Raw genomic sequence first — 16832 nt, 5'->3', positions numbered from 1 at the left:
AAAGTCAGGGGGGGCTTCAGAAGGCTGTGCTCGGAGCTTTAAATGGCGTCTAAAATCCACCCGGCCCGGTGCCCGTTGCACGCCGACTTGGTCCCGACTCGCCCAAGGAGAGGGTGGAAAAGTGCCAGTCCGGACTTTGCCAGTCCCAGAGGCCAGGGCTACACTAATGATGGCGGTTATGGAACGCCGAGGCGTGAAAGAATTCCTAATGCATGTGACAGGTCTAATAAGGATTTTTGCTTGGAAGGGACCCCCCTTTGGGGCAGGCTTCTGACAGGACGCTGACGGCTGAAATTTGTTTACTTGCTGGCACCGAGCGGGGCTCTCTGCTAGAGTCTTATTAATCTAATTTGAGGCAGAAGAATTGCGGGCGGGGGGGCAAAAAATTTGACTGAAGCTCAGCTAACAAGGAGTGTCACTGTTCAGTTCCTGGATGACCTGGCAAAAGAAATGCCAACGTATATTTCTTTTGGCCTGCCAGCTAGATTTGGGGGCTCACCCTCCAGCAGGAAGCAAGCCTAGCTAGGATTTGAACCCTTAAAGAGACCCATGTTAGTTTCACGAACGCAGTGGCTGTTCCTGAGCTCCTGGACCTCCAGGTATTTTCTACCACCCTTAAAAACATTTCTCTGGGGGGGGGGGAAATGAAAAGAAACTTCTAAAGTGTTTCCAAAGAATTCTCTAGCTGAAGCTCAGACTTCACTTCACATCTTTAAAACAACCTCTTCCCCAGCTGGGGCTCCATTAGGAGATGGAGTTATTATCTGAATCTGCTAATACAGATATTATTATTTTTCTTATTAATATTATTGAGTCCCACTTACGCTTCTTTAACCTCAGCAATTCCACGATGGTTTTGATGCAAGTTTTCTTCCCCATTTAAGAATCAGTAGCATTACTCCTTCTTCAGCCCGTGAAAACACTGATTTTATATCAGGAATTGGGTTTTTTGTTCCAGAGACTAACCCTGTCTTATGTGCTGTTCCGCAGGGCAAAGGGAGGTGGGTTTTATTTTTGATTGCTCTATTACTATCCAGACTAGCTGCATCTGTTGGTGCCCGGTCTATAAATCTGGCGATCCCACTTTCCCCTGCCCCCCGAGCTGACCCCTTCCCGATTTTTGGGCTACTCCTTCCTCCACCCCCTTTGCAACCGGTTTCTGCATGGGGCTGATTCCCATCTTCCTGCCTCTGCTTTGCACAACCAGAGCTCTTCGGCACAAATACATTTTGCAAACGGGGAACCGCGGTGGGGAAAAGAGGAGGAGGAAGGAGCGTTAGGGATGTGCGCGCCTTGAGTTATTTATAAAAATAAGAAAGGCGGGATTTTAAAAAAAAGATCTAACCTAGCCTGATGCCACCCAGAGGGACTTGGGGAGCTGGGAAGGCGCCTGGTGCAACATTCACATGTGCGTGGCCTTGTTCTTCCTCCCCTTCTCTTGCCCCTGCCAGCTGCCGTTGACTATCTGACTAAGAATGTGAGCTTGTCCACACAGCGCCGGATGAAACTCGGGGAACATTCAGCCGTGTTGGGGCTCCTGCCGGTTGAAACAGGCCAGGCCTACTGAAGGCTCGCCCACGGGTCCTCCCGTGCCAACCGTCTGCCACCAAGGAGGCAAAACGCAAGAGACCCGCTTCTGCCACCAACCTTCCTGGGACCAGCCTCCCTCCACCACCCTTCTCTCCTGGGACCCGAAGCACCAGGCCTTCCCAACCTCGCCTCCGTCAGGGGCACCCTACCCGAATCCTCGCCCTGCGCACCTGTGAAGACACCCTCCCTAATGACCGTGTTCGACGCTCCAGAGACAATGAGCTGGCAAATGACTTTTCCAGTCTTCGAGAGCCTGGTGGCCGCGGGTCCCACCAGCGCGCCATCCTTGCGACCGCTCGGCCGAGTCCCCGTGGGATCTCCTTTCTTCGTAATTATATAGCTAGATAGATACCGATATATTCCTTTTGCCCGCCCGCCCATCCCCGTCCATTTTTATTATCGTACAAGGTCAGCATTACATGAAGGAACCCCACTGATCAATACATGTAGATCCGAGGACCAAATGGGGCCGGTTTGGACCAAATACCTAAATGTATACAGCGTGAAGAAGTGGGACTGAAAACGTTGCGACCGTCGATCCTGATCCGAAGAGGAGAGAGATTTGCCGTTTCCTGTAAATATTTTTGTCTCTGCTTCAGGGGAAGAAAAGTTGGGGGTGGAGGAGACCCATAGTCTTGCAAGTTGAACGGGGCCATCCTCTAGACCGTTCCAAAGAGCCACGTCAGTTCCTCAAAAAAGTTCGAATTCGGGGTGAATCCAGAAGCTTCTGCTCTGGGGAGCGACCAGGTCCAGCGCCTCTGCCTTAAATACCGGCTCCCACCAGCTCTGGAGGCCCGCCTGTCCACCAGGAGATAATTGGGGAGGGGGATTAGGAGGTGAAAGGAAAGGAAGACATTTTGCGTGCACATCTCCCCATTAGCAACCCAGCAGAATGTGGTTTGTCTCTGGGGGGCTGCCTGGGTGTGGGAAACCTCTCCAGAATGGGATTGTTTCTAGCTATTTGCCCGTCCCTCGGAAATAGAAGTTGGCAGAGGTGGGCCAGGTCTGTGCCCGCTCTTGGAGGCGCACCGCTGTAAGGCCACGAGCCCAGGTGGGGAAGGACTGCCTGGAGGAACGAACCAGCCCCGGCTTCAGACGCTCACCTGGCAGGGAGCCGTGGTTCTGGTGGGCATCTGCGTGGTAGTCCTGGGGTAGCCCTCTGCTGAGCCCCTCTCTGCTCCCACCCACTTCCACCGTAGCAGCCTGTTCCCTCTCCTCCTTTTAAAGCTCTGATTATTTATTGTGCTCTGAAACTGGAGATGGCGAAGGCTGCTTTAGACAAAGGTGCAGAGGATGGTACATGACACACACACAGACACACACACACCTGGAAAAGTCTTCTTCTCAACTTGAGCATCCCGCCTCCTTCCGGATCCATCCCTCATCGGGTGTCTGTTGAGAAATGAGTAATTATGGTTACATTCGCAGTGGGTGTTGCTCCTTTCTGGCTCCATCCTATCCAGATTATTTTAGGGATCTAGGACAAACTTATCCAGAGGGGCCCATAACACCTCATGGTTTACTGTTTCAAAGGGGGCATCGTGGCCGCCTGGCCCCGCTACCCTGTACCCAAAGGCCACTCAACCTCAAGAGCTCCGCTGGCCCTCGAGACGGACCAACACTCGCTCTGCGTTCCCTTGTCTGGTTTTCCGGAGGCCAAAGAAGACTCTTTGCCCCTGGGGGGTGTGAAATATCCCCAGCGATTTCCCCGGCAGAGTTAGATATTTGCAGGGTGGGTGCCGGCTGACGGTGTGAGGGTGCAAAGAAAACGTCCCTTTCTGAAACAACGGCCATAACTAACCAACTTATCCTGGCCATAACTAACCAAGTTATCAGCCCTAAGGAAATCAGGCTAGCCCATTCCATACTAGCCATCTTTGCCCGAAATGCACAAGCATTTAAGCCACCGGTGTACATAAATTTGCAGCTCCGAGGGGTCTTAAAAGCGGGAGAACAGGGCGGCTGATCTATCCAAATTTTGTCTTTCGATCGCATCTCTTGGAAGCTACGCCAGGAACGAACTTTTGTTCTCACTTCTGTTTCATTAACGCAGAGAGTACTGTTGCTAGTTTTAAATAATAATAATAATAATAATAATAATAATAATAATAATAACACGCACCTATATATGAATAGCACTATATAGAAATATACATATGTTATGTAAATGGTTTCCGAGGCGGAGAAACGTAAGAGCTTTTCGCATATCGTTTGCTTTCGAAACACTTTCCAGGCACGCTTCTCCAATTTTTACCGAAGGCGGGGGGAGACCTAGCAGCTGCTGCTTCGGGAACAAAACCGTTGCTGAGAAGGACCAAGAAAGGAGGGGAGGTAGCTTTGAGCAGAATTCCTCCTCTCTTGTGCACCTCAGTCAGGTTTGGGGGCTCGACACGACAACGGGCAGTTGGCCTTAACTCATTCTTCTGGGTTCTCCCACTGTGGGCCCAAAGGGTCTCCACGCCCCACGTGCCCGTCAAGAAAACCAGCCAGAGAGAACAGCAGCCTTGGCATGGGGCCCGGGGCACCGCTGGATCTTCCCCTGGGCTCTTTCCGGTGGGTCAACGCGGAGGAGAAATCCGTGCACGGTTGAGATGGAGCCCTCCATAAATGCGTTTCTTTCTGTTCTGGCATCCTATTCTGGACCTTCTGCGCTTGGCTGTGGAGCGGGGGGGAACCCCACCATTTCCCATGTTTAGGAGACTGCCTTCCCTTGCTGCCCCCACCTCTTCAAGATCCTGCGGCTTGATGGTTTTGGCCCAGATCTGACCATAGCTGCCGTGCTCAGGAGCAAAATTATACACGTGGTTCCCGTGCCAGCTTGGGCAAGAGGCCCCGCCGATGGTGAGACCCCACCGTCCTGTTGCGTTTCTGCCACTTGACCTGCCCCCTTCTCTGCTTACGAAAAAAGGAACAAAAATCGAAATCTGAGATGATCCAGCAAACTTCCCCACCGCACGGGCGCAGTGGAAGATCCCGCTCTCCGACCCAAAAACGTTCTTAAGGACCCATGTAATTCTGGCAATACAGTCCAGGTTTGTTGATCATTCCAGGGACTCGGGTTGTGTTTCCTTCCCCCCAAACCTGGTCCAAAATATATGTGCACCTCAACCTCCCCCCCCCCCCACTTCTTTGCAAGGGGAAGAAATGCCCCACCAGGAATACTTCGCAATGAGGAACTAGGAACCGCTTCATGGCCGCCCCATCACCCCCTCTCCAAAATACCATTCCAAGAACTCTGTGTATTTTTTATTTTTTCTATATCCTCATGGGCCCCAAACCCTGGGCGGGGTGGGGGGAGACGTATTGCTGAGGACATTTTGTGTATTTAATGTTTCTAATTTTCCAGCCCTAACAACTTCATATACCTAAACCTGGAGGAACTATTACCTGTAGCACAATGCCTTTATTAGTAGTAAACGCTGATTTGTTGCTTCTGTGTTCAAGTCATAGCTAATTTTGCTCCATGTGTGTGCATGTGGCAGGGCAAGAGTGTGAGAAAGAGGACGTGTATGTGTGTGCACGGGTGTTAGCACGAGTATAATCGCCCCATAATTTATTCAGCTATATGGAATAGTAGAGTAGAGAAACAAATCTGGTATTGCTTTAACCCTCTGCTGCCTGTGGCGTCCCTCTTTGTAACTCAGGCGTAACTGTTATACATTAAAAAAAGGAAAAAAAGGAAACGTGGCTTTGAAAGCATCTTTCCTCCCCTCTCCTTCCGTCCCTTTTACGGCGTGGGAACAGCTGGGAAGAGCACAGCAAATTATGCCACCCAAGTCCAACGGGCAGAAAAGCAACACGGCTCGGGAATTTTGGTCAGCCAACTTGATAACGCAGCTCTCGAGTGCAGATCTGAGCAAAATCGGAGCGCAGACGCCATGCTTGCCTCAAGAAGCCATTCGAGATACATTTCAGAGTGAAAAGAAATAGGTCCCAGGCTCTGAGATGATTCATTTAAAGAGGAAGAGAGAGAGAGGTGGGCAGAGCAATTCTACAGAGCTGGGTTTAGAAAGGTGCTGGGAAGGGGGGAGTGCGCCGAGCGGCCCAGACTTGAAATTTCTTAAACCAGGAGGGTGGAAAATAGGCAGGCTTATATGAGGGCCAGCGTAGTGCTAAGAAAAAATAAATAATTAGAAATTTGCGAAATGCCAGCAAGGGAAGGACAAGATTGAAACACACAGGAATGGCAACCTGGCATCAGAATCTATGAGCCAACGCTGGCGAGGCGTTGCACCGTTCAGGCTGGTGTTAAATTGGGCACCACCATGCTTGGGAGTTAACACTTAAGTTTTACTTCTGTGCTCGCAAATTCACCCAGTTTCCCAGGGTTCGTGACATGCCTTCAAGACCCCCACCCCGCTCCCCTTTAACCCACCCCTGGAAATGGAAAGGCTTCTTGGCACAAGGGGACGGGCTGTGTGCCAGGGAACCCCCCAGTGCCGAAAGGCGGGAGGGGGAGCTTGCAAGGCTAATGGCCGAACAGCCTTGGTTTGAGATCCCCCCTTCCTTCCCAGCACCCTAATTTGGGATGAGGATTTAGGCCGGTGTACCCCACCCCAGAAAAAAACCCTGACAGAGTGGCATCCTCACGCAATTGGCAGAGAAATGGGCTGGTAAAAGTCCCAAATTCACAGCCTGCTGGTTTAGCTTCCTGGAGGGCCTTCCAGAGGTCACTTAGCCCACCCCTCCCATTTGCAGGACTTATGGGTCTCGAGCACCTCGGTCTGGATCATTCAGCCTCTCCTCGATGGGTCCCATTAGCAAATCACCCTGAATGCTGCATTTCTCACAATGCCAGCCAAAATGGCACCTTCTCTCCTCATCGCCTTTTAATGCCATCCTTGAGGGCGGGAGGGGAGTTAAAATGCAGCCACAGCTGGCTTTGCTGCGGCATTGAAAAAACATCAGCCAGAATAGGCACAATCTTTGGAAATGCCCCAGTTCCAAACAGGGTTAGTTTGAAACCTTGGCTGGGTCAAGCACAATCTGTTTTTAAACTTCTATTAAAGGGAAAACAGTGCAAAAATGTAGGAAGGCTTGCTTTTAAAAAAATCAGATTTAAAAAAAAAATTGGGGTGGAGGGGAGGAAAAAAAAACTTAGCCATGGTTACAAATCACCCCTTACAAAAATCCAATATGCCCCTTGATTGAGACAGCCGGCCCTCCAAAGCAGTTCTTTAATTAATTACCCCCTTTCAGTTCTCTATGAACTAGTTCAACGTTCTTTAATTCCGTAGAGCACCTTTAGAATTGTAAACCAGGGAAAAAGAAAAGAAACCTGGTTATTTTAGACTCCTGGGAGCCAGAATTGGATCGCCCCCAGAGAAACAAGAGGGGCTTTGCAACCTGAGTCAGGCCATATTCAAACTCAGAAAACTCCCCCAGGGACCATACAGAGGACTAGCAACTTGGAGGGGCTGCAGATCACTAAGATTACAGATCACTAAGATGATAAACCAGACTTCCTGTTTATCAAAAGCCCCCCCCCCCCCAGAACCACATGTCTTTCTACATTCATTTCCCCTTACAGCTGAAATGAAATGGGGAAGGAGAAAATATTCCATTTGGAGGGGTAAGACCCTATTGAAATATATAAATAAAAGTGGGGGGGGCAGCGCAGATTTTTGCCTTAATGTTATGAGAAACAAGGGATTTTTTGGCAGCAGAGAAACCATCTTCTCAGCTCTCCTTTCAAAGAAGAGAGCAGAATTTGAACAGCCCCTTTTCAGGCTGGCCACAGCGGAAGGATTCGAATACAGAGCAGGGGTGGACTAGATGACCTTGAGACTTCAATATTGTATTAATATTAAACGAGGAAAAGTTGCCAAAAGACACCTTTAAAGCCACCCAGGCAAATTTGCTGTTTATACAGATGTTGTTCTGGAGACCCATTTTGGAAAATAAACTTTTTTAATGCATTTTTTTTTTTTAAACCAGGGCGGGCGCGCGCTATAAAGTTTGCTCTGTACACACGAGTCTGCGCCATTTTTCCTCCCTCTTTTCGTGTTTTAGCCCCATTTTATATCAGCGACAACCAAACACGTGGGGGAAAAACCAAAACAGGAACGCTTTTGAAATAGGAAAACTTTTGCAACTTTTTCAGGGTGGGACCACGAAGACGCCAAGGGAGTTGCCCTGATGGGCTTTAGAAAGTATACTTTGAATTCGTCTCCAAGAATTCCCACTTTAACAGAGTTTGCTCTGTCTAATAGTCTTTCTCAATCTTGGCTGCTGGAAGATGGGTGGACTTCAACTCCCAGAATTCCCCAGCCAGCCATGCTGGCTGGGGAATCCTGGGAGTTGAAGTCCACCCATCTTCAAATTGCTAAGGTTGGGAAACATTGCTCTGGTCAATGTCCGGCTTAATTATAAGCAGGGACAATGCTCTGAAATCAACCCTCTTTAGGGGCTGAATCTGGGACCTGCCTCCCCCTACCCTCCATTTCCTTCTCTTGTTTTTAATTTGTACTCTAATTTAAAATACTAGTGTTAAGCCGTCCAATTGTGCTTTAAAAAAGGCGTCACGTTAGATCGGAGAGCCAAGGTACTAAACAGCTGGATTGTCCAGAAAAACACAGCTGAAGGACATCAAACAGCCCGGCCCTGCCTGGGGTTGCCAACTTACCAGAGGGCAGAGGCTCCCCTTGCAATTTGAAGGCAACCAGACACACACACCCCATTTCTGGGGTCCACCGAGAGCACCATTTCCTTTGCAATCTCAAACAAGGACGGGAGGACAAAATGACTTTTTTGCCCCATCTTTCCTGCTATTTAATACTTCGATATGGGTTTATTTGAGCCACAAAGGCGAGGCAGAATTGGAGGGTGGGGGGGACCGTCAGTAGGGAGGAGAGGGAGAAAAAAAAGGGGGGGGAATACAAGGGAGATGCAATATAAAAAATTGCAGGAAACTCCTTGCTTTTCCCCAAGACATCAACAAAGCTTTTATGAATATAACCGGATTTGCAACAAGCCATTCCAGCCACATTTAAAGCATTCAGACAAGGAGGCTATTTTACTAGATAATAGGGTATCATGCAGGATACAATTTAAATTAAAAAATGCAATTTTCACCTTGAAATGAACAAATGATTACAATTTCTCTACAAATTAAGGCATTCACTCTCTCTTTCAGTAGTTCCACCCGTCCGTGAAATATGACATAATTTCCATGAAATATATTTTCAAATATTTTGGTTTGTGTGCGCCTGGGTCTGTGTGTGTCTCCGCCACGTTAAAATGGATACCCACGCAGAGTCGGAAAGAAAGGAGAATAAAAAACGCAAGCCCGGTTTGCCTTCTCCCCACATTCGCCCGTCCCTCTGCAGGGAAAACGCACGACAGACGTAAAAAAATAATTTTTAAAAACGATCAAAAGGATAAGCTTTATTTCCCTTGTCAATTCCTCCCTCCTCCCACACTTCTCAACTTGCAAGATAAAATGTTGGGGGGGGGGAGGTTTCACACCAACCGAAGCAGAAGCCCCAAATGCCTGCAGTTTTATCTAATCTAAATTACTGTGCTTATCTGCAAAAATCACATCTGTTGGGTTATCTTCTAGCCCGCCAGACTCCCGTCCCCCCCCCCCCGCCTTCGCATGAGTCTTTTTTTTCTTCTATTCCTCAGTCTTTTATTTTTAATTATTTTTCCATTATGCCCTCCTCCTTTCGTATACGCTGTGGTTACAAGGCTAATCAGAGAGATTATTACACGAGAATCACAAGAGGCGAAGAAACTTTTCTGTAAGGGGAAGGGAAAAAAAGAACTTTTTAAGGAGAGGAAGAGAGAGGCAGACACAGGGAGCCACGCAAGGCGAGGACGAATCAGGAGCCATTTTGGACGGGCACTTTCACGGGCCCTGGATGGCATAGGCAAGGTGGCGGTTTGGGGGGCACGGGGCAAAGACGGAGAGGTCGCCAGTGGAGTTTCAGGGCTGCAGAGGAGTTGGCAACCCTGAAACTCCATGTCTTTGCTCCATGCCCCCCAAACTTCCCTGCAAACCTTGTCTGCAGACTGAGCTGCCACAAAGGCAGAGCAGCAAGGCAGAGACGGTTTCCCCCAATCAGTTGGCAACCCAAGGCTTTTGGTCACCATTTTAAATCGCTTCTGTCTTTTAGCCACAATCTGCCGCTCTTTGTGCCCAGCTGCGCTTCTGGCTGCCAGGGTCCGCATCCCTTTCGTTCCTCCGTGCCCTACGAAAGTGCAGAATAAATCCTCACTGTAGCACTTTATCTTAAGCTCGGTTGTGCCACGGGAAGGGGGTTATAAAGGCAAGGGGGGACCCCCTTCCTTGGCTATTTAGGACTCTTCTCCCTCCGAGCTGCAGCTTAAACCAGGCGCCATCCCCACCCTATTCCTGTGTACGGAGGGCAAAGCGATGTTTAAGGGCTCCCCCCAAGAAAATATTGAGGGGAGGGGGTTCCAAGCTTGCCAAGAAGATTTAAGAGGGGGAGACCTGTGGCGAAGGAGGGAACTCAAAGCCCCCCACCCAGGACGAGGGATTCTGCACGGCAGCGGGGCATGGGGAGCGGCTGGCGCTGCATTTCCCAGGGCAAACACTGGGTTTATTCTTATTCCCCCCCCCCCCACTTCTGGAGGGTTTCCAATTCGGGAGCGCCACCATCGTCCTGGGAAGAAGATGGAGGGGAGGGAAGGAGGGAGGGGGCTGGGTGGAAGCGGAGGGGCTGGAGCCCTGGCACGCCTCCTGGCGCATCCAACCTGGGTCACGGCACATTTGAGAAATAACTCTGAAATTCAATTAGGTGGAGGCTCGGCACGGACGTGTAGCCGACACCAGCTTGAGCCAGTCGGAGGAAGAGGGAAAATGGGTGAAACCCGAAGCCTCTGCTAGCCTTTATCCTCAGAGGGCGGATGGCGTCTGGATGCGGGACATACGAAAAGGATTTGGCCAGTCAACCCCAGCGCTTTTCCCAGCCCAGCGCTCTTTTCCTCATTGGTGGCTGCCGGCTGGATCCCTCCAAAAACACAGGCTGAAGCATCCCAGCCAGCAATTCTCGCAGCTAGACTACTCCTGTAAGTGGAGGCTCCATCAAGTGAGACTAGTTCCTCCCGCCCAGCGTCTCCTTCCCCCCCGGCACGAGCGAGGTGTTTCTAAGGAAGGCCCTAACTCAGCAAGGCACGCACCCAACTCCGTGGCCTCTTCTGCAGGGTCTGGGGTTCACAGGTAAACTACTTCTAGATATGGAGGCTTGCCACCCACCTCTGAGTATGGAGGCCACGGCGACGCTTCAGCGGGCTCTTGGCTCTGAGCCCCTGAGAAGCTGCAGAGATTTAGGGGTTTCTTCAGCCCGCCACGCAGCATCCGAGGGAAAGTAGCAGGAGGAAGGTGAAAGTCACAGAACGTGTCCTTGCAAGTACCAGCTGCAGTAAAACGGGGCAAAGCCCCTGCCCAAACCCTGCCAATTTTAATTTGTTGGGCTTTACCCCCCTGGGGGGGTGGAAAAACAACTTTTGGTTTTGGTCAAATGTCCACATTTGAAGTCTGAAAAAGCTGCTTTAATTCAACTCAAATCCCGCATTTTTCCTGCAGGGAAAGGGGGTCAGGGCAACTTTTAGGGCCAAGTTTGCCCACGGAGCTCCCTGCTCCTCCCCAGAGCTAACATTTAAGCCACGTTCGGGCAACAATTTTGCAGAATTGTGCCAGGGAAAGGCCCTGCGTGGAAACGGAGGCGCCCGGCTGCCCGTTCCAACCACCTCCCTTCAGATCCGCTGGTTTTAGCTCCTTTCAACAAAGCGAAAATGTTAACGGGCAACTGCCCGGCTGCAGAGAAATATCGTCCTTCATATTTAGAAGCCCGGGCATGCTTGCAGAATAAATAACACTTCAGTGATGCACAGCTGCGGGGCCAAAGCGGCAGGAGAACCGAACCATCTGCCCTCCCCAGAAAGGGGACGCTTGGCGTTTCTCTACAAGCAGAAAGGCAGACGTGGCAGGAACGGGCACCACCTCTCCTGGCGGCCCTTTTGGGCAAGCCTCCCGGGCCACCTTCAAAGGCGGCCTACGGACCCCACCCCTGGATGAGGGGACGGCGGAGATGGGTCCATCTGGGCACATCCGAGGAGCATCTCCACTTGGGTAGCCTTTGCTGACCTCTGGCTGCGCACCTTTGTCTCTGGGGTGGCTCAGCCCCCCCGTCCCTCCCTCCTTTGGCCGTAGCAAATCAAACGGGGGCAGGAAGGGAAAACGGGGGGGGGAGAGGGTGCCGCGTTACTCCCCCCTCCAAAGGAACAGCCGCATATGGAACAAGTTACCAGCACGGGGAGAGCAGGCGGTGCAAGAGAACTGCAGCCCTTCCTCTCGCCCCAAAGTGTGGGGGGAGCCTCAGAAGGAGGGGCGCAGGAATTTAGGATTGCAATCGGCTCGATGTCCCCTTCCTGTTCTTATCGAGCGGGGAGGAATTACCAAATTCGTTCTAGAGCAGGAGCCCCGTTAAGGTCATCCTCCGGGAATGGTTGCCTTCTCGGAAGGGCCCGTCCTTCCCAGTCGACACGGTTGGGGTTAAAGACAGCCTTGGGCAGGGTGGGGGGCGAAAGGTCCCCTTAACTCAGCGCCGGTGCGACCCCGGCCTTGCACGGCAGACAAAGCCTGGGGACAGGGTGGAGCTGGGCTCCGAAATGCACCGTGTGGAGGTGGGTGGGGCGGCCTGCGGACCCCAGAGCTCAGCTGCTCCGCCTCCTCCTTGCAACCCAAGGCGCTGGCAACTCTCGCCCCCCGTCCTTAGGGAGTCCTAACTTCACCTTGCAACGCCCCCATTTTGTCCCCCAAGAACGCCGTGGAGGTGTGGGCGGGAGAGGTGGGCAAAGACCCCACCTGGGCACGCGGGAGGAGAGGTAGAGCGCGGCCTCCAGCCGGGCCTTCCCAGCTGACCTCCGCTGGGTCGGTTTGGGGTGGGTGCAGGAGAGATGCCAAATGAAGCCCCCTGCCGCCAGCTCAGATGCAACCCCGTCTCCTTCCTTTATGTATTCATGAATTGCTCAGGAGAGAAATAAGAGCCTTCATTACCTCGCAAAACTGTTACTAATGACCACCTTACCTGCCACCCAGCACCTCTAATGCGACGCACGCAGGGAGAAAATGTATTTGCTTATTCAGAGGCCGGGCGGGGAATGGAAAATTTCCCATCCTTAGCCTTGCCTCATTCCGCATTCACTCGGAGCAACATTTACAATTCTTCTGCTATTATGTCCTACCAGGCCCTCTGAGCTGGCTGTCATGACCTTGATATTAGCTGAAAATTGGAAATTCGATGGTGAGGTAAAGGGAAGGGCCGGGCAGGGAGAATTCCTAGCCCCGGTTAGGGAAGGGAAGGGAAGGGAAGGGAAGGGAAGGGAAGGGAAGGGAAGGAAGGAAGGAAGGAAGGAAGGAAGGAAGGAAGGAAGGAAGGAAGGAAGGAAGGAAGGAAGGAAGGAAGGAAGGAAGGAAGGAAGGAGGGAAGGAGGAAAAGAAAAGACAAAAGAGGGAGGGAGGAAGGAAGGAAGGAAGGAAGGAAGGAAGGAAGGAAGGAAGGAAGGAAGGAAGGAAGGAAGGAAGGAAGGAAGGAAGGAAGGAAGGAAGGAAGGAAGGAAGGAGGAAAAGAAAAGACAAAAGAGGGAGGAAGGAAGGAAGGAAGGAAGGAAGGAAGGAAGGAAGGAAGGAAGGAAGGAAGGAAGGAAGGAAGGAAGGGAGAGGGAGGGAGGGAGGGAAGGAAGGAAGAGGGAGGGAGGGAGGGAAGGAAGGAAGGAAGGAAGGAAGGAAGGAAGGAAGGAAGGAAGGAAGGAAGGAAGGAAGGAAGGAAGGGATTTTTACGAACAATAGGATAGATTCGTAAGAGGCATCGCTCCTCCCTTCACCCCAACCGTCTCTATACAAACAAATTAGCACTTTCTGAAACAGCAGAAAAAGTCTGCTTAACACCTTCAGATTCCCGTGTAAGGGAAACAAAGGGAAATGCAGCCATTGACGGGGTCAGCTGCTGGACAAAGCAGATCCATCTGTCCGTTAAGGACGGGGAAAGGGGCATTTTCCATTCCTCCAGCACTCGCTCACCTGAATCCTGCTGGTGCTCAAGGGGGGGGAGCGTGTTTCTCGCCCCCTTTGCCAGAAGGTGCCCCGTGTAAGGCACTCTTTGCTACCCAAGTTTAGAGAGCCAAACCAAAAAACTTGAGACGAGACTTCTGTGAAAGTCAACAGATGTATTTTGATCAAGACACAACTGGGTGAGCCCAATCCACACAGGGGCAATGAATGCCGATTGAACCACCCCTTGCAAAGCAAACGTCAGAAATTCATAGACATTCACAAATGTAACAAACTTTTAATCAGATGGTGCATCCCCTCATACCCATACAAGGAAATGCAGGGATGGTCTGGGGAGGAGGGAAGGTGGGTCCCAGAAGGAGAAAGCCGGCTCAACTTTCTTCCCTTGTCTCCAAGGAACCTCCTTATCTCTGTGGAGTTCAGGGGCCTCTTTCTCTCTCTGCAACTTTCCAACCTCGCACCAAGCTAATCTACAACTTGCTCATTCGAAGACAATCAGGCATTTAACGAAGAGATGAGATGAGGTGGGGGGGGAACGCTGTGCTCTTTAGAAGGCAAAAGCAAGTTAAACCTTTGTAAGATAGAGTGCACTGTTATATGTGTGTTTATACATTATGTGAAATATATAGAGAGTATAAAAATTGTATATTAAAATAATGCCCTTCAGAGGGATATAGAAAGAAAGGAAGGAAGGAAATAGAAAGAGCGGGAGGGAATAGAAAGAGGAGAAGGAAGGAAGGAAGGAAGGAAGGAAGGAAGGAAGGAAGGAAGGAAGGAAGGAAGGAAGGAAGGAAGGAAGGAAGGAAGGGAGGAAATAGAAGGAAAGGAAAGAGCGGAAGGAGGGAGGGAATAGAAAGAGGAGAAGGAAGGAAGGAAGGAATAGAAAGAGAGGAAGGAAGGAAGGAAGGAATAGAAAGAGAGGAAGGAAGGAAGGAAGGAAGGAAGGAAGGAAGGAAGGAAGGAAGGAAGGAAGGAAGGAAGGGAGGGAGGAAATAGAAGGAAAGGAAAGAGTGGAAGGAGGGAGGGAATAGAAAGAGGAGAAGGAAGGAAGGAAGGAAGGAAGGAAGGAAGGAAGGAAGGAAGGAAGGAAGGAAGGAAGGAAGGAAGGAAGGAAGGAAATAGAAGGAAAAGAAAGAGCGGAAGGAGGGAGGGAATAGAAAGAGGAGAAGGAAGGAAGGATGGAATAGAAAGAGAGGAAGGAAGGAAGGAAGGAAGGAATAGAAAGAGAGGAAGGAAGGAAGGAAGGAAGGAAGGAAGGAAGGAAGGAAGGAAGGAAGGAAGGAAGGAAGGAAGGGAGGGAGGAAATAGAAGGAAAGGAAAGAGCGGAAGGAGGGAGGGAATAGAAAGAGGAGAAGGAAGGAAGGAAGGAAGGAAGGAAGGAAGGAAGGAAGGAAGGAAGGAAGGAAGGAAGGAAGGAAGGAAGGAAGGAAGGCAGGCCACTCATCATATATTTAATATCTTACATTAACATTTCAGTCTCTTTATATTTGATAAAAAATGGGGGGATGAAGCACACGAACTTGTACATGGTGTTAACTTTTCCAAATAGCCCTCTGCACTAGCAGTTGCCCATCCAGAGGGGAAATGCTTGTACGCACACAGAAACAGAAGTGAGTTTTCTACCCCCTTGGATTGCGGAGGAAGAAACAGTGTGGTCCTTCGGTGCCCTAATTGAAAGACTCCCTGGACAATTCATTTTGCTTCGCAGTCCAGCGGTTCCTTGCAGTGCGGCACCCTGTGCCCTGCGCATCCAGGCCAGCGAGCCAGGGTTCTGCGTGATGCGTGAACATAGTTACCGTGACTTCGCAGCGGAGCCGTCGGTACCTCTAAGCCAGGCGTTTGGTCATTTCCAGTCGGTTACATCTATTCCGGACGCGTTTGGCAGAAGACGGTCCTGTTGTGATGACGTACAAGGCAGAACAGTGGATTTGACACCCTGTGAATTAATCACAGAACAGGGATGGGCAAACGAGCCGTTGAGCGGTGTCTCTCTGGCCTTGATTAAATTAGAAGGCTCTCCAACTAATAGCAGGAGGAGGAGGAGGAGGGGGGAGGAGGAGGAGGAGAAGAAGAAGAGGAGGAGGGGGAGAAGAGGAGGAGAGGAGGAGGAGGAGGAGGAGAGGAGGAGGAGAAGAGGAGGAGGAGGAGGAGAGGAGGAGGGGGAGAAGAGGAGGAGGAGGAGAAGAGGAGGAGGAGAAGAAGAGGAGAAGAAGAAGAGGAGGAGGAGAAGATGAGGAGAAGAAGAGGAGGAGGAGGGGGAGAAGAGGAGGAGGAGGGGGAGGAAGGGCCATAATGAAGTGGATATGAGAGGCTGACAAGGTGACTTGAGGCTGGAGGTGTGAGAAAAGGAAATTAAAACAGAGCCTGAACGCCATGAAGCACCAGCTGGCTACATTTCCATCTTGACCAGCAATGTGAGGAGGAGGAGGAGGAGGAGGAGGACGATGTGCTTCCACCGATGTGCTTCCACCGTACCAGAAATGCAGCTCGGGTTGCAAGACATTTTGCAAAACCTTCCCCCCACCCCACCCCACCCCACCCCACCCCACCCAGGCTCATCCCAGCCTGGAAGATGCATCCGTGGAGGGGTTTTGCAGGAACCCACCCCCAGGGCCATTTGGGGAGGGGGCAGATCGCAGTCCTGGGCCTGGCAGAGGGATGCCCCGGAGGCCTCGCAGGAGGCCAGAAACCCGAGGCGCCCTCTGTGCGCTGCTGGGCGCGGGGCCACATCCCCAGCGTGCCACCTTTCTAGAGGCCATGCGGTGTTTGCCAAGTTACAGGCCTAACGGTGCATGACGCGCAACTGTAGAAGCCCGTTTTGGAAGATATCAGAAGGGCCCTCTCTCCAGAAGCTGTGGCAGCGAGTGCCCAGAATCAACAAGGCCTTTTTTTCCACCCCCGTTTGGGTACGCGGGTTCAAACACCGGGGCACGGCTTATGCTGGGAGCCGACCCCATCCTGCAGGCGTTTGCACCGTGCCTCGGCCTAAGAAAAAGGAATATTTGAAGAAGTCCTGCAGCCGACTCTCCCCCTTTCCTGCAGGCAAACAGCACACCTTTGCACAGGTTTTTTCCCTCCCTGCCCCCCGTGCCACCTCCTCCCCAGAAACCTAATACAGACCGCTCGGGCTGAGCTTTTCCGTCGGGGCTGCCGAAACGCTGGGCTGGCCCGGGCGGAAGTCTCGGCTACTGTTTCTGCGCCTTTG

The 16832-nt window shown here is 51.3% G+C and overlaps 1 protein-coding gene across 4 annotated transcripts in view; it reads left to right on the top strand.

The window, feature by feature from the left end:
* Window positions 1–5263, top strand: part of PAX7 (paired box 7) — an 82107-nt gene extending 76844 nt beyond the window's left edge. For all 4 annotated transcript variants that reach the window (XM_088136863.1, XM_088136861.1, XM_088136862.1 and 1 more), the window contains exon 9: window positions 1452–5263. In XM_088136863.1, the coding sequence (XP_087992989.1) occupies window positions 1452–1567 (116 nt within the window). In that variant the 3' untranslated portion in view covers window positions 1568–5263. The remainder of the gene's footprint in view (window positions 1–1451) is intronic.
* Window positions 5264–16832: the final 11569 nt, after the last annotated feature.

This window comes from Python bivittatus, unplaced genomic scaffold (assembly GCF_059951505.1).
Source record: "Python bivittatus isolate LINGU-HERP-01145 unplaced genomic scaffold, Pbiv_v1 ctg000090_np1212, whole genome shotgun sequence".
Lineage (NCBI taxonomy): Eukaryota > Metazoa > Chordata > Lepidosauria > Squamata > Pythonidae > Python > Python bivittatus.
The sequence above is the reverse complement of the archived record's forward strand: the minus strand, read 5'-3'. Positions and strand labels throughout refer to the sequence as shown.